We start from the raw sequence: 21,624 nt of genomic DNA, 5'->3' as shown, positions 1-21,624 counted from the left end.
ACACTCCCGGTATATATTGAAAAACAAAGCTATATCAGGGGGGAGATGTAAATAAACTTGACGACTTTTGTTTCCAAATCACCCCTTGAACTTTCTTTTTTTCCTTTCTTGGTAAACGTCTGATCGTTGGTTTACATTGAACATTTTATGCTAAGTTTAATTCTGCAGAGCTGTGTTTTTAGAAGAGTAAAGTTTATTTTGAAACCGAATTTAAATTTTTGTTCAGTTGTAACGCTTACACGTGGAGTACGAACATCAATGGCTGCTCAAGAGAACATAATTGATGAATACAGAAAGAAGGCAAAGTTATCGGTAAATCTTTGTGACGTGTTGTTAAATTATTTGTTTTTGAATTTGTACTTTCTGTTAATGTGCATCAGTGTAATCTATCATGTATTATTGGAATATTAAAATATTTGATATTAGTACAGTACTCAGTTGATCAGTTAATGGCTACATTCACATTTCATTGTTAAATTATGGACTGGGCGAATTTGGGACCGTGCTGGAACATGTCCGGTTAGATGTTCACACGGTAGAAATGAAGAATCGCGACGAATTTGGGAACGTCCCAAATTCATCCACTCGCTTATTAAATGAGTCACACTACATTAACAGTTTATATATAATATATTTAAATGCTGACTCTTTTTAAACAAGACTGAAAACAGAAAACACTCAAGTTGTTTCTGGTTGATGAAACAATGTAATCATTGTGATGAACCCCACAAACATTGTTATCAAATTTCAGTAACCTATTGTTGAAGCCTTATATCAACTTGCTGCGCAACTTGATAACAATTATCTTCACTGGGTGCAGCCCAATGAGTTGAGAATTTTTAGTTATGCAATAGAAAGTACTGGCTAGAGGCCAGGGCTGGGTGTCCAGAGAGGGGTATATTTCTATGACAAATTCCAAATTCCATGGTAATTAAGTTATTCATCAAAACTAATTATTGTTTATGCAATAGTAATACAATATTAAAAGTTTAGATAAATTATTTCCCAAATGCAAGTAATCCCATCACGTCTGGTCTGGTCTCTGAATATCAACATTTTCTAAAGGGAATGCCCAAAGGGAAACAAACTTCTTTACCTGTTTTGTAAAGCAACATCTTGTCATAATCAGGCACTATGTGTTCTGTAGTGTTCTATGCCATTAAGTAAAATCAGATATAAGTAAATAATAATTATGTCGTTCAACAGGAGGATGAAATTGTAAATTTAAAAAGGAAAATGGAAAACTTGAAAGAAACCATTGCTGAAAAAGAAGATAAAGAATTGACAAAGTTAAAAACAGAGAACTCAAAATTGAAATATCAAATTGGTCATTTAGAAAAGGTATAATTAAAGTATAAGTCAGTAAAGCTGACTACATATGCAAGCACATATTCATATATATAGTCAATTGAAAATTACCAAAATCACAATCTTTGTGACTGTTAAATGAATGAGCTATGAGGAAGTCAATCAATAAGCATAATCCAGAGAAGTGAGATTTTTTGCAATCTTGAACTTTTTATTTTACATATATGTGCTCTTGACATTTGATTAGAAATAATGTTTTTTCTAATCCATTTTTCTAATCTTCCTTTTAGAGTATTTCAAATGAGACAAGTCAATCGAGCAAATACACAGCAAATCTTCTTGGTGAACTCAAGAATATCTTCACATCAGCGATATCTCATTCATTTCCAGATGTTGATACTGTGGCTGCTCTAAGTAAATCAACTTCTGAAAAGTTTGGTGACTATCAATGTAACAATGCTATGGCCATATCACAGGTGATTTTATGATGCCAGCATAAACTTGGTCCATTCTTATAATGTTGCATTATTACTGCAACACATGTGGCAATGGCAGTCTTGCTACTATACCTATGATCTGTGCATGGTGGCATTTCTTGTTGACCCTTGAACAATATTTGTAGGTTTTAAAATCACAAGGTCAATCAGCAGTTCCTAGAAATATTGCAGAGCTGATTCTGAAGAATCTCCCAGAAAATGACATCATTGATAAGGTATTTATTGTTGATTTATTTTGTGGAATTAGTGGGGTTAATTATGTTATTGTTTTGGTTGCACTGATTATTGTTTTTGACAACTGAAGGTTTCAATTTTATAAATCTCGCACAATTGATTATTAAATCATGTTATATATTGCTAGGTCGAGGTTGCTGGTCCAGGTTTTATCAATATTCACGTGAAAACATCGTATGTCTCTTCCTTTGTTGACAATGTTTTGAAAAACGGAGTTAAACCTCCTGGTGTTGGTGGAAAAAAGAGAGTTGTGATCGACTTTTCATCTCCAAATATTGCTAAAGAAATGCACGTCGGACATTTACGTTCCACGATCATTGGCGAGAGTTTAAGCCGGCTGTTAGAATATGTCGGATATGATGTTTTGAGGTATGCAAGAAACTTAAAGGTAGTCCCTGAATTTAAATAAATCCCCACTTTGTAATGCAACGTACGTGACGAAGGCAATCAATACTCTTCCACCAAAAGATGTTTGTAGGTTGTCATATGATATTTTTCATAAATCTGTTCAGTTAAATAATAAATATATTTGTACATATAGTTACGTCTATTTTTATGCATTTTATTTTCAGATTAAATCACGTTGGTGATTGGGGCACGCAGTTTGGCATGCTTATTGCACATTTACAAGATGAATTTCCCAACTACTTGAAAGAATCACCACCAATTCAAGATTTGCAGGCGTTTTATAAGGTATATGTCGTATATACTGTCGTAATATTAGAACACTGTGGAAAGGATAGAGGAAATAAGAAAGTCAAATGTTAAAAGTAAAATCTCATATTGCACTCTCAAGTACTGCAGAGTGTCCCTTAAGGCAAAATTCATAAAATGGTAAAATGGATGTGAAGCGAACTGTTTTATTATTCGCATTGACGCAGTTATGAATTTTACAGAATTTGCAGAAAGTTTACAGTATTTGCAGAATGTTCAAGGCTAATTAATGGGGCCCACAGCAGTTTCGGAATGGCTAATTGCATTGTATATACGTTTATTATTACATTACAAAATTTAATTTTTAATTACATATAGCTATGTATTTACAGGCTTCTAAAACACGATTTGATAACGACGAGGTGTTTAAGAAACGTGCCTACGAGCGTGTTGTTTTGTTACAAAATGGAGATCCTGATGTTAGAAAAGCCTGGATGATGATATGTGATGTCTCAAGAAAAGGTCATTCTTTATGTCGATCGTGAAGAGTTGCAAGAGTGTATGTGCATGTGCTCCTGAGATAACCATATTTTATATTTTCATCAATTTATTTTACAGAGTTTGCTAAAATCTACGAAAAACTTGGTGTAACATTGATAGAACGCGGGGAATCGTTTTATCAGGAACTAATGGCGCTCGTAGTTGAAGACTTGGAAAAACGAGGTGACTTTCTTTGGAACATGCTATATACGATGCTTTATTTAAACAATGCCCTTTAATTCATTCAAAGTGAGACAAACAGTTCCGCGCTAAATCGTTTGTGTGGTGTAGTGTGGTATTTGTGTGGTATAGCGATATAGCAAGAACGCACGTAGAATAAACGTTGTTTATATGTTTTTCTGTCATCGTTTCAAATGGGATTTGAATTATTATTTCTTTACTATGTGGTGTACTTCAAAGGGTAAAGTTGCTTTACACACCCGACCAGTGCTTTAAATGCACAATCTATCTCGATGTCACATTGTTTCTGCACTTATAGTCGTATTAAGTTATATACAATGTAACTACCCACGTTTGGTATCCATTATTTCAGAAATGATTCGAGAAGAAGAAGGACGTAAACTTGTTTTCCCTGCCGATGGCAAACTTCCACTAACAGTCGTTAAATCAGATGGCGGTTTTACCTACGACACTTCAGATTTGGCAGCCATAAAACAACGACTTTTTGACGAGAAAGGAGACTGGTTGATTTATGTGGTTGATGCTGGACAGGTGATTCTAAGACTCTTGTTTTACAGTACCGCGGATGCCAATTTTCTATGCCAAAAGAGAAAAAAAAGAATGTGTCGAATGCCGACCTCTTTCCCAGCCATTTTGATAATATTTTTCAGAACCTCTGTGAACACAAAAATTAAATGAATTTTATACCCAGTGCACCATCTGATATTTTTCTGTATATTGTGTTATATACGGTTCTTCTGCTCTATTGAGGGGGTTCATTTCCAGTCAATATTTTCTGTCGCTCGTGAAGCAGGATGGTATAATCCGCAGAATACCAGAGTTGATCATGTGGGATTTGGTGTTGTTCTCGGAGAAGACAAGTAAGGAGTGAACGAAACTTGATTATATATCTTCTGTTGTTATTTAAACATCTTTCACTTGTCTCTTTTACTTTTTTAGGAAGAAATTCAAGACCCGATCTGGTGATACGGTTCGTTTGGGTGATCTGTTAGATGAAGGTTTGAAACGTGCTTTGGAAAAATTGAAAGAAAAAGAAAGAGAAAAGGTACTGTTATGACTACTCGGTCGATTTAAAACGCCAAATATCAAACTGTTTTTATGTATTCCGATTCCTAATTTTGTAATCATAACCAAAATTTTAATCTGTACGTCAATGGAATATAAGCTAGTGAGTGATTTAACACACAATCTTCATGTAAATTGTGTTTAACTTTTAGGTTCTCACGAAAGAAGAATTAAATGCTGCTCAGTCTTCTGTGGCGTATGGCTGTGTCAAATATGCTGATCTTTCCCATAACAGAGTTAATGACTATGTCTTTTCTTTCGATAAGGTTAGAATACATGACACATGTTACGCCAACGTAACTCTAGAAAAAACAAAAAAGATCCTAAGAAAGTCTTTGCGTGTTAACACTCCGGAATTTCGTTGAAATGAAAACTATCTTTTGTTTATGGTTAAAATTAAGAAAGTTATACCTCTGAATATTTAGATGTTGGATGACAAAGGAAACACAGCTGTTTACCTTTTGTATGCTTTCACAAGAATAAGGTAACTAACCAGTTTGGGTAGATGCTGATGAAGCAATATATATTTTCGGCCTGCTTTGCTTGACTTTGTCAACATTTTTGTGCATACAATCTAAGTTCTTCTGTTAAATATGACTATTGTAATTATATATTACAGATCCATTCAAAGAACGGCGAATATAGAGAGAGAGAAACTTGCAGAGCTTGCTGCCAATACGTCCATTCAACTTCTTCATCCTAAAGAATTAAAGTTGGCAAAATGTCTCGTTCGTTTCCCCGAAATTATCCTGCGGCTTCTCGATGACTTATATTTACATTTACTTTGTGAATATTTATACGAGTTGGCTACGACTTTGACCGAGTTTTACGATGCTTGTTACTGCGTGGAAAAAGACAGAACCACAGGAGAGATTGTGACAGTTGATATTAACAGGCTTTTATTACTAGAGGCCACAGCACGAGTCATGGAAAAAGCATTCTACATTCTAGGAATTGATCCTGTTTCTAAGATGTAACCAAAAGAATTTTAGAAGAATATTAAATATAGTTACTGTTATGTGCTATATGCGACCGATCATATGCAACTAATGCAAGTTAGTTCTGTCTTTTTGCGCAATAAATACATTGGTATCTCAGTGGAAAGTCTAAGTTTCCTGCGAAATCGTTAAAAAAGAAAAACATTGGTCAAAACGTTGGTGTGGTTTAATCAAGTTCAAAAATCAAAAGTTGCAACTTGCATCCCACTGCCAGTTGCAAGATGAAGTATCGAATGCCCTCCTTGAGTGACGAGCCAGCGATGTGATAGGTTGTACCAAACCATGTGACCAAACCCACCAAACGCGCGGGACATCTTGACAATTTCTTGACAACAGCGAAACAAGGCCTAGAAAGTTTGTAAAAAAAGTTCTTTTAGATTTATTTAACACTTACATATTTCAAAATGATGATCGAAGAGGTAAAAAGTACAACCAAGACACAAAGAATAGCTGCACATAGTCATGTGAAAGGTCTTGGTTTAGATGATGAGGGTGTTGCACATCAAACTGGATCGGGTTTAGTTGGACAAGAAACTGCACGTGAAGTAAGTTAAAATTTGAATATTTTAATGCTATTTTGTTCTCAACCACTGTTCGGCTGTTTTGCATGTATATTATTGTCGTGATCTCAATAATGCACTTGTGAATAATGAGTATTTGCTATATTGCTCTGTTTTCTATTATTCCTGGAGATATTTCAATGTTCCATATAGCTCTGTACACTGTAAGGTGACTATTTGTAGGTCATTCCACTTTTTCCCTAACCCCCGTGAATGAGTTTTAAAGCGTGATCCTGAAGCCATTTCTCTAATAAGGGTTCTGCCTGTTGGGTTAAAAAAGGTTTTTGGAAAGCAAGGTTCAACATGTTATTAAAAGAGCAATCTGAGGTCACTGTGTGTTACCTTACCTAGAAATCAGACCAGTCATATTTTTTTCTGCAAAAATTTCAAGTCATTTGACTTTTTCGGTATATTAATTTGATCACTCTGACGGTTATCAGTTTATTTGATATTGCCATACACGGAGAGCTGATTATCTCATGCAGCTCATAATGAAATAAAATATTTTGAAGAAAAAGAATAAATGAAATTTATTTAGGCTTGTGGTGTGGTCGTTGAATTGATTAAATCCAAGAAAATGGCTGGTCGTGCAATTCTCCTTGCTGGACCTCCTGGTACTGGCAAGGTACTAATGTTGTATTCCTTCATTTCTTCCTGTACATTTGATGTATCTGCATTTGTGTGCCATTTTAACCCATTTAAAACAATCTTAACAATATCCATAAAGAAACTGTAAATGTTTCTATAGACGGCCCTTGCGCTAGCTATTGCTCAAGAGTTGGGACCCAAAGTTCCATTTTGTCCTATGGTTGGCAGTGAAGTCTATTCAGCAGAAATAAAGAAAACTGAAGTTTTAATGGAAAATTTCAGACGAGCAATTGGTAATTGTGGAGTTATTATAAAGTATTAATTAGATGACCATCATTGTGGAGGTTCATGCATCTTAATTTCATCACAAGAATAGTAGGCTATAAGATAATAAGTTACCAGAACCTCTGGTTAATATGTTACCAGAACCTCTGCTAATAAATCTCTAGCAAACATCAAGTCAACTTCATTGTATTTTATAGGTTTACGAATCAAAGAGACCAAGGAAGTTTATGAGGGGGAGGTGACTGAGCTTACTCCATGCGAGACGGAAAATCCTTTAGGAGGTTAGGATCTGAGTGATCAAGGAGAAAAAAAATTGTTTTCCATAGGAGATTAAAGAAAAAGTAAAAAAGTTAATGATAAATTTTGAAAATTCAATTTTACAAAAACACCTCCTTTGTTAGGATATGGCAAGACAGTCAGTCATGTTGTTATTGGATTAAAAACTGCCAAAGGAACCAAACAGCTTAAGGTTTGTTAATAGTAGAAATTAATAGCAATTCAGATGCATTAATAATTTTGTACTTTTGTACTGAAATTTTTGGCAATTCTGTTAACTACAGTTAGACCCTTCGATATATGAAACGCTGCAAAAGGAAAAGGTAGAAGTTGGTGATGTCATTTATATAGAAGCCAATAGTGGAGCAGTGAAGGTAAATATTTTCCATATGTATGTATTTTGTATGTACCACTGTGTGCTTGAGTTTTGTCTCCTGTTACCTTGAATATCTTCTTTTCTTTAGCGCCAAGGACGTTCAGACACATTTGCAACAGAGTTTGACCTTGAGGTAATATTATAAAATTTAAACTCGTTTATAAATCATTCTTATATGTACCTATTTTGATGTTACTGTTGATGCTTTCAGGCTGAAGAGTATGTACCTTTACCAAAAGGAGATGTTCACAAAAAGAAAGAGTTAGTTCAAGATGTAACTTTACATGATCTTGATGTGGCAAATGCAAGACCTCAGGTTTTTATAAGTACTCTCTTTTGTCCTAGCAAAATGGCCTCACTAATAGTATGGTATACTTTTTGTGTACTTGCAATTGTACAGTTCAATGATAGCATTAAGCATTTTATGATAAACTTATTTCATTACAATGATTTTGCAGATAAAGATATAAATTGTTTGGTTGGTTGAGAACTAATTGTGATAAATGAATATTGATGATTTAGGGTGGTTCAGATATAATGTCCATGATGGGTCAACTCATGAAGCCTAAGAAAACTGAAATAACAGGTTTGAAATTTTCTGCATTTTCGATTTGTTCAAATTTATAATAACTACCATTTTTTTACTGGTAGATAAATTACGGAAGGAGATAAACAAGGTAAAAGCCAGAGTCTTTAATCATATAACAGTACTTAACGAATGCGATAGACTGCAAACTAGCTTTAATATCAATACCGCAGCTGGGGGATCATGTTTGTTCTAATTATTCATATTTCAGGTTGTGAATAAATACATAGATCAGGGAGTTGCAGAACTTGTACCTGGAGTCCTTTTTATTGACGAAGTAAGTACAGTAATAAGATAATCATAATTCATTACAGTCGTAGATCACCATTTATTGTGATGATCAAATATTAAATTGTCAGTCGCAACTGGATGAGTTTAAGTATTGGTCAGAACCTGCATTCAAGTTCTAGTTTTTGAACCGATTATATTTTTGAAAGAATATGTATCGTCGTGTAACGGTTCGCCATTGCCGGAAATAGAATGCCAATGCCGGATATTGACCTTTTCTGGGTTTTTTGTTAGGTTCATATGTTAGATATTGAGTGTTTTACTTACCTTCATCGAGCTTTGGAATCAACTCTTGCACCAATTGTCATATTCGCAACCAACCGTGGTTCATGTACAGTAAGGTACGGCCATCTTTTCAATTGATTCACAAGATCTCCTTTGTTAAATCATGCGATCTCGTAATCCTGTTTATATTTAATGATATTGATCAGATATCTACGATTAGTCTTCACAAGATGTTGTACAGTATTAAATACATTATATGTCTTTTTCCAGAGGCACTGAAATAGTCTCACCACATGGTATTCCATTGGATCTACTTGATCGCGTCATGATAATTCGTACAATGCCATATGCTCTGGAAGAAACTGTACAAATTCTTAGAATACGTGCTCAAATTGAGGGAATACAGATTGATGAGGAATCTTTACAATCATTGGGAGATACTGGGACTAAAACAACATTGAGGTATTGTTTAGTCTTCTCCAAAATATTTTTGTTCGACAAATGTCTGATACAAGTAAACCGTATAGTTGACAACCCAACTGTTTACATCATTACCAAATAGCGAGGTAATAATTTATGGAGGGGGGTTCTGATGCGCCTGTTAATTAAGGTACTTTGTTATTTTAGATATGCTGTTCAATTGTTAACACCAGCACATTTTCTTGCAAGAATTAACGGTAAACCATAACTTACTTGAAAGTTTTTTCCACAAAGTAATAATTCATGTTAATGTACTCCCGCCCTCCCTTGAAGTAAATAAATCCTAGCTTACTCGGTTGGTGACTCAGAGCAGCTTCATCGCAATATTCATTAAATAAAATCCCTTTTTCATCTCACTAAAACCATCTCTCATTCATGTCTTGAAATGAAGAATTGTTCACAAACTATGTAACCTTGCCTTAAGTCTCATGAGAACCAACACACAGACTATCATCTGACTTGTCGAATTTTCTTTTAGGAAGAGAAATAATAAACAAGAGTGATATTGATGAGACAAATGAACTATTTTTCGATGCGAAGTCATCAGCAAAACTTCTCGCTGAACAAGGAGATAAGTACATGAAATAAACGATGTATTTTCTGCTTATTTGCCAATCATTTCCGTCTAGTTTTCTACTTGTTTTGTAAACCATAATCCCGTAAATCGTTACCGGACCTCGATAAATTTTGTCGAAGCAAGTAGTTGTATTTCTCTTCCCTAACGTTACGCTTATGACAATTATTGCTTTAGTTGTACTTTAAACAGAGAAGACTACAATTAGTTTTCCTTATATGTAGCTCAGAACATCACCATAATAAAAATCGCGAGCTTTTAAAACAATCACAGAGATGACATTTTCCCGCCGTTTCTAATTTCATTTATTATTGTAATATTATTACATCTTGTATTGAAACGAAATTAAGAGTTTGTAGTGTACATAACTCCTCTCCATGCCCCTGCTATCTTGCGAGGATACCCATCATCCACTGCTCCATACGTTGAATTAAACCTGTAGTAGTTGTTTTTTCTGAAGAAATACGTCTGACCATTTGACCAGCGGAATACTGTGTCGATATCATTTGGGATACCTTTCCAGAAGGAAGAGATTGGTTTAGGATATCCTGTATCGACTTGACGTTTGCTGTCGTTAAAACGATAATATTGTGAATCTTTAAAGAAATATGTCAAACCATCATTCGCCCTGAAATATAGAAATATAGAGAGTAAGTTATGATTGTGTTGATCTGCAACAAACTTTGAAAGCCCCTTTTTCGAAAAGGTTGGATTTCATTAAGTCGATTGATTTTGTAAATTTAGATTTGTTGCCAACATCACGTATGACAAGATCCAAGTTCATATTGTAGCAAATAATCTGAAATCACAGCATAATCCAGTATTTAAAATGCTAGTATATTCGCCAGTATTGAGCAATGCATCATAATACCCACCTAAACACAGCATCAATGTTGTTTGGGACTCCATGCCAGAACGACGAAATATTTCTAACAATGATTGATTGGCTCGAATTTACATGGAATATAACTTGATAATAGTACTGTCCACTAAAAGCATAAAGTTGACCATCGGACCAAACAAACAAGTCGTCTATCGTCGCTGGTAACTTTAACCAATTCGTTAAAGGATGCGGATAGGTATAATCGATGTGATTTTTGAAATCATTGTAACGCCAATATTGTTTGTTAGAAACAAAATATGTGTAGGCATTCAGATGCCTGGAAAAGAAGAAACAATATTTTCACTGATGAAGGTTAAACCATTCGTATATTTGTTAAAAAAAAATGGAAAAACTACCTGAATGCGTTATAATTTTGATATTTATGTTGATCTCCGGTCCACCAATGTTTCAATGACTTTGGATAAACACCCTCTGTCGAATTTTGTCCAGGAACAAACAGCCAGAATTCTGAGTCTTTAAAAAAGTATACTCCACCATTGTACCAAGTAAATGCTGCCTGAACCTTCTTGGGAACACCAATCCAATATTGCTCGATTTTCTTTGGGTAACCTATGTCTACTGCTGCTGTGGTTGAGTTGAAACGATAGTACAGACCATTTTTGAAGAAATATGTGAGACCATTGCTATATCTGTATCATAGAGAAAATTGTGGAGGAATATGAATAGAGTGCGGATAATTTTTTCACGTCTATTTTCTTTACAGCCTTGTCGTGCATGCGTTTGCATTAGTGTTTGGATCCAATCAATGAATTACCTTATTACATCGTCAATATTATTGGGTATTCCTTTCCAAAATGATTTAATTTTCTTCGGATATCCTGCATCAACTTTACGTGTGACGTCATTAAATCTGTAGTAATCTGAACCTTTAAAGAAATACGTGTAACCGTTAGCATAACGGAATACACCATCGATGTTGTTCGGAACACCGTGCCAGTTGTCGCTGATTCTTCGCGGATAGCCGGAATCAATACCACGTGATATTTCGTTGTAACGATAATAGCCTGCTCCAGCAAAGAGGTAAACATAACCATCACTCCAGCGAAAAACGGAGTCAACCGCACATGGTTCTGTAATATTCAATAAGTAATTAACGAGTTTATTGGAACATTCTTTCTGGCTATGGTCTTGTGAGAGGATCTCATGGCCGGCAAAATGTGCCTATTACAGACATCTTAGTTCATTGGATAATCAGGCTTGGTTTAGTTACCTCATTTGTCATGAGCCGAACTTAATTCAAATGACTTTAAACAAAGTAACATAAGTTGTGTGGCTCATCAGAAACACGGCGTCTAAACCGAATCTCATATGTACATATAAAGAATAATCGATTCTAGGAATTCGTATTACTTTCTTTAAGTCCCTTTAAATTTTCGCGGTACTGCCCAAGAAGTTGTTCGAGTCTCTTCACCTGACCAGGGGTAAAGTGATTAATACATGAATCTGGATTATCTGAAAAATATAGTTTTGTTTTATTATCCTATCGCTTCCTGTAAAGTGTATAATTATGTACATGCATATCCTTATACATCCTTTAGTTCATACTTACATCCCATGTAGTTATGAATAGGATCATAACCAGGTATGTCTGGACAACTATCAACTGGTGTATCCGGACAATTATACGTTGGATATCCTGTTGCTGGAGTGTCTGCTACACTATCACCTCCTTCACAACCACCCTACAGCCATCAATCATGATAGAATATACGAGGCAATCGTTTATAGGAAAAAAATTTGCTATTGAGTGTCTTTCTTATTCACTTCATGATGCGCCCAAAATCACGAAGCCTTTCTGGCTTTTTGTGACGGACATGCATTCATTATTTACACAATAAACGATGAAATATTGCATCTAGTTCTCCTATGTCGTAATATATCAGGTTTTTAGCTACAGGCTTTAAGCCTGATTCTCCGCATTAACCACCGACAGTGAGGTTAATTTGTGATAAAGAAAATTTATACAAAATAACAAAGCACTTTATTCTGCAGTGATCATCGACAATGGCCATCGCCGACGGTCAGTGACCTATATACGAACCAGGCTTTAACTGAAACATTACCTCGAAAGTGTGAAGTAAACCAAAGTAATGTCCAACCTAATGAATATATACGATGAGAGAAAATCAGAGACAATGTTGTGTTCGTTGTGGCATTCATTCAGGGGTGTTTCTAAATGTTGTTTTCATTGTTTTGAGACCCTGTTTACACAACCCTTGTACATTCACAATAAGTCTCGATTTTCATTTGTTTTTATGAAAATCACCAATTACAACTGTACGAAAACGGCAGAGTGTCGTGGCATAGGGCAGGTATGAAAACTTAAGAATTAGGATAGTATACCACATAGATTAGACATTTAGAATTGTTTATCACCTTTCCCGTATCAATGGCTTATTTTGCTCTAAAAAATTAACAACCAACCTCGTGAACGAGATTGTCTCCCTCGTTTATCGGTGATATGTCCCCGCCGGGCAGTGTACCCGGGTGAATGATCACCCCGTTATAAACACTGTCTTCATCATGTGACCAAGGATATGAGGAATGACCAAGCACATTAGGATCTTTTAATAGACATGTATAAAGATTCAATTTTACATCCGTTGATTCGGCTAAGATCTCTTGGAACTGTGTGATATATCCAAGACAATCCATCGTCCAAGTGTCGTTTATGACTCGTTTTACTGAATCCTGTGTAATATAGAATATGAATATATGTTATGGATCCGTCTTTTTCTGCATCCTATACATGTATAACTGGATGATTTTCATTAAGGCGTCATTTACCATTTTAAATATGAGAGAAGTATTTTCGAATGCTCCTGTTGAAAAAATAGCGATAATAAGAATAAAGTTTAAATAATTGCATGATGTATAGTGGGTTTAACATTAGAAAACGATTAGGTTCAGATGTGTCGTCGTTGATATGAACGGTTTGATTGCCGTCCATAACTTCTTGTGCATGCAATTTCAAAAGTTTGCACTCGCGAGTTTTCCAAAGAAGTCATGCAAGTTGTCCTGAGGACTCGCGCATTTTTTGCGTAAAAACAGTGGCAGTGCATTACACTTTGCAACTAAATTCTTAACTAGAAAAGATTGCTATAGAAACTATTTATAGCGTTTTTTCAAGCAAGTTATAGCTGTAGCACTGTTGCAAATATTCAGCCAAACTGCATGTGTAATATATACCCATGAAATCATTTAATCTGAAGTATACCATTTAAAATGTCGACTTGTGTCTGTAATAAAACATCAGAGACATCACCAAGTTTGTTTGAATCAATAATGACGTGCCAAACGACAGGGACAATGTATCTTTGTTGACAAGATCCTTTTGGTTGATCGTGAGCCGAAACCAAGTTATGGCTTTGTCGATCTGAGACCCTCACAGATGGTGGCAGGTTGTTAAGATTGTGAGAGAATAAACATCGTCGTTTTGACAGATTTATCTCAAGTCCAGAGATTGAGATTATCGACAGAACAAGACCAACAAACCTAAAAACACATTTTTTAATCCATACTTTTTAAAAATGATCTTTATTAATTAAAATACTTTCAAGTTAGCAAGAAGTTTTAAATAGTTACAAGAGAAAGACATGGCAGTCATATGTGAGAATTCAGTTCCATTATAAATTATATGTTACTTACCTTATAACGAGTTTCATCGTGTATACGGTTAGTATCTATGCACGCAGATAGTCAAAAAATATGTTTTCATCATCATTAAAAGAACTACAGTATTTACCTAGAAGAAACAAACATCTTTAGCTTTATTAGAATTAATATTGTCAGGTGTTTTATTATATCAACATCGAGATAAACATTTCAAATATCCTACGTTCAAAATCCTTTATCTGACACCTCTGAATGGTTTCAGTATACTGAAAATAAGTATTACAACACTTATTTAGTAAAAGTAAATGTAAGACGTAATTTGTACTCACCCTGTTAACTAGAAAAAGGTTATTCCTAATGGGAACGTAACAAAATTTTCTAGAGAATTTTTTCCTTCATCAATTGACAATTCCCATCTGTTCAAACACAACGAGCCCAAAATGAAATTTTAATCTCTTTTGTACAAACAATGTTTAAAATATATAGAAGGAAAAAATGACAGTACGTATAAAGTTTGATGTGAACTATTATCAGATTTTGTTTACTAGTATAGATCATGTTTGTGTGATTAGGGTCAACTACTAGCTGACTGCGATATAATTAAATATTTCGTTTTCATTAATTACAATGATTCAGATACAGAGCCTGCATGTGTCATCATTTCACATGTTCCCATCTTTTAGCCAATTATGCTTATACACGTTTACACCTGCGTGATATATTATTACTTTTATCATTACTATCATTACTTTCTATAACTAGTTGAAATTTAGTTGAAATAAAAGGTATATAGCCTATGTGGCTATGTCATAAAAAAGGTAGCCTGTATAAAAATTGCCATTAGTGACTTGTCATGGATTATACAGCATTCCTTTCCAGCCCTCTGCAATATGTCGCGGATATTCATCATCAACTGCTTCTTTTGTAAAGTTAAAACGATAATAATTGTTTCCTTTAAAGAAATACACCTGATCGTTTGAAGAATGAAACACGGTGTCCAGGTCGTTGGGAACACCATGCCAATATTCCGTGATTAATCTTGGATAACCTGAGTCCACTTGCATTACAGTGTCATTGAAACGGTAATAATGAGATCCTTTAAAGAAATATGTTTGATCATTGCTTGACCTACGAATATAAAGACAAAATTAGTGAAAATAAATGCATTTGTTTATCACATGCTCGTAAATGGGATAGGAAATGTTCTGGGGCATAGCGGGGGACGCCGGGAGAAAAATTAACTTAGCGTCATCAAAATGTTAGTGTTAAACCGGAACGGGAATATATTTTCACCACCAATTTGGAAGACGGCAAGGTCGTATCTCATTGATTGCTAACCTGACCTCACCATGGTCTAACATGAAGTAATAAAGAAACTAACTAATGTTAGCTTGCAAATAATGCAAGATAAAATACCTGAAAACTGCATCAATGTTGTCTGGAATTCCTTTCCAAAATGAAGCAATCTTTTGAGGATAACCTTGCACTAATGCTTTTGTTTTTTGATCAAAGAGATAATAATCTTTTCCACTGAAAACATAGAGATATTTATCGCTCCATACAAACATCCCGTCAACCTTCCTAGGAATGCCACTCCATATCGGAAGAGGAGAAAACAAATCAACATTGCCTTGATAGTAATTGTATTCCCAATACTGATCACCGGAAACGAAATATGTTCGTTGTTTGCATTCACTAAAGATAGGAGAACACAAAATCTATAGTCAATCACTCAGTCTCTGATGTATATGTTAGTGTACGTACATACGTGATAGTACTTGGACACGTTTAATGATTTTTAGAAAAAGAATATGTTCCCATTGATCGCCTCAAACTTTGGGCTATCGTTTTTTCTCTTTTTTTAATCTTAAAATCAGGACTATAAAGACGTATAGGTTCCTTAGTATAAAATTTAATAAGATTTGCAAATTTTCTGACTTACCTGAATACTGAATAACCAGTAAAATCCTGTAAATCATTCCACCAAACCTTGATTGATTTAGGATAAGAGGGCTTGATCGCATTGTGACCACCATTCTTCATTTTAAAAAGCCAGAATTTTTCATCTTTAAAGAAGTATACCCCGCCATTATACCATGTAAATGCTGCGTTTATATCTCCAGGAATTCCTTTCCAGTAATCGTCCATTGATTTTGGAAAATCGACATCAACACTTTGACGTATTGGATTGAAGCGATAATACTCGCCCTTCTTGAAGAAATACGTGAAACCATTGCTGTTTCTAAAACGAACAACGCAATTTAACGTTCACAATCGCATTTCAAACTTCCAAATTCATACTTGACAGAATTTATGTGAAATTGACCCCAGCGTCATTTTAAAAAAAAAAGTTATCACAAATCAGCCTGAAACTGTCTCTGTCTACAAATGTAAGACAATACTTTCATTACTTTGTAGTTTTATCTTAAATAAATGTATCTAAATTTAATGCCCTCAGTATAGAGTTTTCCCTATTCAAAAGTCATAGTCATAGAAGTGGTGATTTAGTATAGTTGGATGATAGCACTTACTTTATGACGTCACCGATATCATTCGGTATTCCTTTCCAAAAGTCCTTAATTTTCTTTGGATAATCTGATTCAACTTTGAGTGTGACGTCGTCAAATTTGTAATACTCTGAACCCTTGAAGAAATACGTAATATCATCGGAGTAGCGAAATACCCCATCGATATTGTCCGGAACACCTCGCCAATAATCGCGGATTGCTCGTGGATAGTCGGAATCAATGCTGTTAGTCACTTCATTGTAACGATAATATCTGGTACCAGAGAAGAAATATATCCAGCCGTCACTCCATCGAAATACCGAGTCTATACTGCAGGGTCCTGAGATAAATAAACGTGAGGCTGTTAGTGGTTACTTAAGGCAGGAGTTCAGTGAAAGAAAACCAACAAAATAAAACACATATACATGTATTTGCAATTTATGATAAGTTTACTTACTGTATACGATGGTCTTCAAGTCTTTTTTATACATATCCACGATCCAGCTCATTCTTTCCAACTGCCCTTTTGTAAAGTTGACCAAGCAAACATCCTTTGCATCTAACCAATGAATATTTCAATATTTAGTTTATTTTTAGTCAATTAATCATGAAGCACCAGAATGGAATCGAAGTTTTTCATGTCCGGCTATATGTCCGTTTTTGCCGCATTGCAAGATGAATAGAAAATAACTATGACATGGCTATACAAACATTTAGTCCAGCATCATACAACTATTCACAGGCGCGGATAAAGACATAATTGCATGGACATCATATATGACAAATATACATCATATTTAGATTTATCTTATCGCTATATACATGCAGGGTTGCAAACGTATATATGGTTGTTTCAAATAGACCACCCTAACTATACATGTCATTGAAGACATTCATTTTTTACTAGACAAACCTAATTGATACCTTTGTCTTTTCCTGAAAGTGCTTTCTTCTGACAGCTAGTTGAATAAGTCAAAATACTTACATCCCATGAAGTTATGTACCGGATCCAAACCAGGCTGATCTGGACAAGAATCTTCCTCCTCAGAACAAGTGTAAGAAATTCGGCTTGAAATTGGAGTGTCGTCTACCATATCACCAGCCCCATCACATTTCTCATTTAAAATAAAAAAGATTGCATAGCCAATTCAGTATGCATGGCCGGGGTAGTGAAGTAGTTGCTAAGGCGAACTAACATGATACAACATACCCGATTTTCAAAGTAATGCAGCAAACCAAAGTAATGACCAACCTGAGGTACAATTTGACATAAATTAACAATTGTTCGTGATTATATTTAGGCGGGGAAAAAGTCGTTTTTCCAGTTTTAGGGAAAACGTCTGTCAGAAATCAGAGTCCTTTGCTGTACTACTTCCATGAATCTTTCCCGTTTATTTGATACATGAAAAAATGCTCAATTAAATCGATTTATTCCTGTATTAAGATGGAATTTCCAACGGCTAACGTTGTTTTCACTTGTAATGGCTGTATACATTGCATGTTCGCATTACAAAAAAATAAAAATGATTAAGACAAAGGTATAGTGATGACATATTATGTTCTTACTTCGTGAACAAGATTTTTGCCATGATTCAAGTCTTGTATACTTCCACCAGGCAGTGTTTCCGGATGTATAACTACACCATTGTAAACACTGTCAGGATCATAAGACCATGGTAATGCAGCATTTCCCACAATTTGATCTTTAATTAGATCAAATGTGCATGTGTACAAATTCAAAACTGTAGCGGGTGTTATAGCATGCTTTTCCATATATGATGATTTTTCACGAACACATGCGTTGTTCCAGTCATCATTAGTAATTCTTTGAATGGAGTGCTATGGATGATTCAAGTAAAGTACGATAACGTCTATTAGTATGTCAGGATTGTGGATATAGTTTGTTAGGGCAGGAAAGAATAGAATCTCATGCACTTTCTATTTCGTCTCTAAAACCATTCTGGGAACGTTGCAAGAAATACCAACAAGCTAAGGTTCCCGGCAGGGGTCAAACTTACCCTTTTGCGTAAATCATGTGATTAATAAGATGTAGTGACTTGACATGTGGGGTTGACGAACATATTTTTCTCGATGAAGAAAATGATAAGCAATGCATGGTTGTGTATATAAACAAAAATTTAATGACAAATAAGAAAAACATACCAGACGAAAATGTAAACGACTGTCCTTGAATCCATCTATAAATTTATTTACCAAATATTACGAGCATGCAAGTTATTAAATAGCTATACCATAATATAATATATGTGGCATGAGTAGGCTGAAAAGCACATGAAACAGTTTTTTGTATGGTAAACTTTTTGGCACAGAAAATGGGAGTAGTTTAGTAAGTTTACGATGAAAACCAATCTTAGTGTTGTTTAAACTTAGCGCAGTGCGTGAAATGTAAAATTTAGGTTTTATGCTATAAATATTGTGATAATGTGCATTGCAGCCATGCATATTAGCGTTCCCTGTATGGAAAAGAACAACACGAACCGTTAAGAACTTTCATAGCCTCCCGCACTTTGGCATCTGAGACATTACCAATACCATTCGTACTGACAATAACATGCCATGCGATAGGGACATCGTACTTCTCTACACAGGATATGAGGTAAGGTATCACGTCTCTGGGAGACACGTCCTCCCACACATCATTCTCGGTAACTTGTGACGGCATCCGAGCTCTTTCAGGATGATCTTTCTTATCATCCACAACCATGCATTTTCTTTGAAATATTGAGAAAGATTGCTGAACTAAGAGCAACACGATAAAAAATTCTCTCGCGCTATATAAAAAATGAAAAGTGAACTAGGGGATATAGCAATATCTGAGTACCAGTATTTATGTAAAATTTTGTCGAGTATATTTTAGAAAATAAGTGAAATATTCTTTACACTTAGCTGTGTGGATAAGTATTTTGACTATTTCAACTATTTTTGGCTGCAATAATTGCAGTGTATATGTACGTATATATAGGGATGCGCCTGCATGTAAAGATATTTCACCGCGGTAACCTGAAACTTTAAAACTAAACGTCTTCTATATTGCTATTTTAGAACTATTAGTCATTCAGACTCCTCCGTATACTATAAGTGTTAATGGATTGTTCCTTCCCATCAGCAAAGTCTTGAATCAAATAAACAATCGTCTATTTTACAAGTTATTCGCCCTAAGATCACAAAATCACCACCAAGTCAAAGTTTATAGACGGAGAAAAATTAATTTATGAAGCGCACATTTACTTAAAGTATTCCTGGACAACTGATTAGTTAAGACGTACTGCTCAAGATTATCTACATGCTAGAGCAAATGTATATTGATAAAGCACAATGAAATAATGCTTGTATGGTATGAATATGAATATATAATCACAGAAACTATCGATATGTAATCTAACTCATTCAAACTTATTAACTTGAACTCACCTTAAAGGCATGCTAAGGTTTGCGAGAACTAAATTTCAGTCTCAATGATCTGAATACGACTGGTGAAGCAACTGGTTATATGTCTATGGCAGACAACTAAATAAACATAAGTTGCGCACAGTAGGCACGAAATCAACTTCCTACTGAAACCTGTTAAGGAAGTTAAGAATTATTTTATTTTTTGCGTGGGGTTCGAAACTCAATAACATCGCAGACTTATTTGCATGTCTAGACCTGTACTTATTGACAAATACTGTCACAAATACGGAATACTAGGATATTCTTTTCTCTCTATTTAGCTCATAGCTCGTGCATTGTACCTTTTCGTTTAGGTGGTCCAAAAAACTTGAAATTTTTTCGTCTTGCTCAGTACATAGTTTCCCAGGCAGCCGGTAGTTCCTGCATGTGTAAACCATTTTTGGCCTAAATAGTTGACCTTGAAGGGTACATGAGTATATATTTTAGCAACACACATAATACTCAACCTTAATTTAAACCTTCTAGGCAATTTTTTAAGTTATTATCATCGTTCATTCCGAGATCGCCCTATTTTCTCATCGCGTTTTAGAAAACTTTTGGCTATAATTTCTTCATTCGTCGCGAAATATAAATATTTATATTTTCGAGCGAATTTTTGAGTGCAGTACAGAAGAAGTAAAGATCGAGCGGTTTCTGCAAAAATCTCAGAGGTAAATGTTATATCAGTCTATTTTTTAAACATTTTGAGGCTTGAAACTTGGTCGACTCCCCATGAATGGTTGACGACTTAGGTGTAAATCTGTTTACAAGGTTTAAAGTGAAATATCTAGAATTCCGGTGGTTCGATTTTTTTCATTCTTGGTAATTCGAAAGACAATCATATAAGCTTCAAATCTGCTGGAATGATCCCGGTGATCCCCAGGTATTTTCCGAGATATTGGCCGTTGAATTGACTGCTTTCAAATCCACGTTCGCGAGAATGGTGTCAATAATTTTGAGAAAAATTGCCCGTCTAGTTTGTGCTATTTTCAATATTTTTCTTGAAGTATCAAATTGCTTTTATAATATTATTGCAGAGAGTTACAAGTTGTTTTAATGTTTTTTAGAACTTATACTACATTGAGCTTATCATGGGATTTTTGTTGCATGATCAACAATTATTCCTCAACATGGCGGTCAACTTTAGTGTGCTAACAAGTCTATTTTAACATAATGAATAGAATAGAATATTCAAATAGAATATAATATCTTTATGGACTGAACATAGACAATTGTATGGTAGCCAATGAATTGTTGACATTATGAATTATATCCATGTTTTGGAGTTCTTATTTGAGAATGTGTCTATCGTCATTTTTTTCATCACTTTTATCCACCTCTTGACAACACAAATTCTGCTACAGCAGCTCTTTCAATAGACCTTATGCATAATGACGTATCAAGCCGTGACGT

General features: G+C 34.9%; 3 protein-coding genes across 3 annotated transcripts; 2 read left to right on the top strand and 1 right to left on the bottom strand.

Moving 5' to 3' along the window:
- Nucleotides 1-57: 57 nt before the first annotated feature.
- Nucleotides 58-5,599, top strand: LOC114521264 (arginine--tRNA ligase, cytoplasmic-like). The gene is made up of 14 exons (XM_028541633.1): nucleotides 58-312; nucleotides 1,207-1,341; nucleotides 1,599-1,784; nucleotides 1,931-2,020; nucleotides 2,167-2,408; nucleotides 2,612-2,732; nucleotides 3,086-3,215; nucleotides 3,312-3,416; nucleotides 3,787-3,965; nucleotides 4,185-4,294; nucleotides 4,374-4,479; nucleotides 4,652-4,765; nucleotides 4,925-4,983; nucleotides 5,119-5,599. The coding sequence occupies exons 1-14, from the start codon at nucleotides 148-150 to the stop codon at nucleotides 5,474-5,476; spliced, it is 2,100 nt and encodes a 699-aa protein (XP_028397434.1). The 5' UTR covers nucleotides 58-147; the 3' UTR covers nucleotides 5,477-5,599.
- A 302-nt stretch (nucleotides 5,600-5,901) lies between these two features.
- Nucleotides 5,902-10,036, top strand: LOC114521383 (ruvB-like 1). Its single transcript, XM_028541812.1, has 15 exons — nucleotides 5,902-6,042; nucleotides 6,596-6,682; nucleotides 6,806-6,938; nucleotides 7,128-7,211; nucleotides 7,332-7,399; nucleotides 7,491-7,580; nucleotides 7,671-7,715; nucleotides 7,794-7,898; nucleotides 8,105-8,168; nucleotides 8,234-8,259; nucleotides 8,380-8,445; nucleotides 8,691-8,797; nucleotides 8,952-9,143; nucleotides 9,309-9,358; nucleotides 9,640-10,036. Exons 1-15 carry the CDS (start codon nucleotides 5,902-5,904, stop codon nucleotides 9,747-9,749), a joined length of 1,368 nt encoding a protein of 455 aa, XP_028397613.1. The 3' UTR covers nucleotides 9,750-10,036.
- Nucleotides 10,037-10,059: 23 nt separating this feature from the next.
- On the bottom strand, nucleotides 10,060-20,313 carry LOC114521531. The gene is made up of 21 exons (XM_028541999.1): nucleotides 20,194-20,313; nucleotides 19,261-19,553; nucleotides 18,925-18,959; nucleotides 18,328-18,600; nucleotides 17,972-18,013; nucleotides 17,747-17,876; nucleotides 17,219-17,320; nucleotides 16,786-17,101; nucleotides 16,197-16,496; nucleotides 15,671-15,949; nucleotides 15,107-15,382; nucleotides 13,857-14,134; nucleotides 13,427-13,461; nucleotides 13,064-13,330; nucleotides 12,703-12,738; nucleotides 12,189-12,321; nucleotides 11,990-12,091; nucleotides 11,394-11,709; nucleotides 10,975-11,268; nucleotides 10,611-10,895; nucleotides 10,060-10,363 (listed from the first exon to the last, which is right to left on the bottom strand). The coding sequence occupies exons 1-21, from the start codon at nucleotides 20,202-20,204 to the stop codon at nucleotides 10,081-10,083; spliced, it is 4,086 nt and encodes a 1,361-aa protein (XP_028397800.1). The 5' UTR covers nucleotides 20,205-20,313; the 3' UTR covers nucleotides 10,060-10,080.
- Nucleotides 20,314-21,624: the final 1,311 nt, after the last annotated feature.

Source organism: Dendronephthya gigantea, unplaced genomic scaffold, assembly GCF_004324835.1.
Source record: "Dendronephthya gigantea isolate DGI-Jeju-01 unplaced genomic scaffold, DenGig_1.0 000020F, whole genome shotgun sequence".
Classification (NCBI taxonomy): domain Eukaryota; kingdom Metazoa; phylum Cnidaria; class Anthozoa; order Malacalcyonacea; family Nephtheidae; genus Dendronephthya; species Dendronephthya gigantea.
Note: the sequence above shows the minus strand (reverse complement) of the source record. Positions and strands in the feature narration are given on the sequence as shown.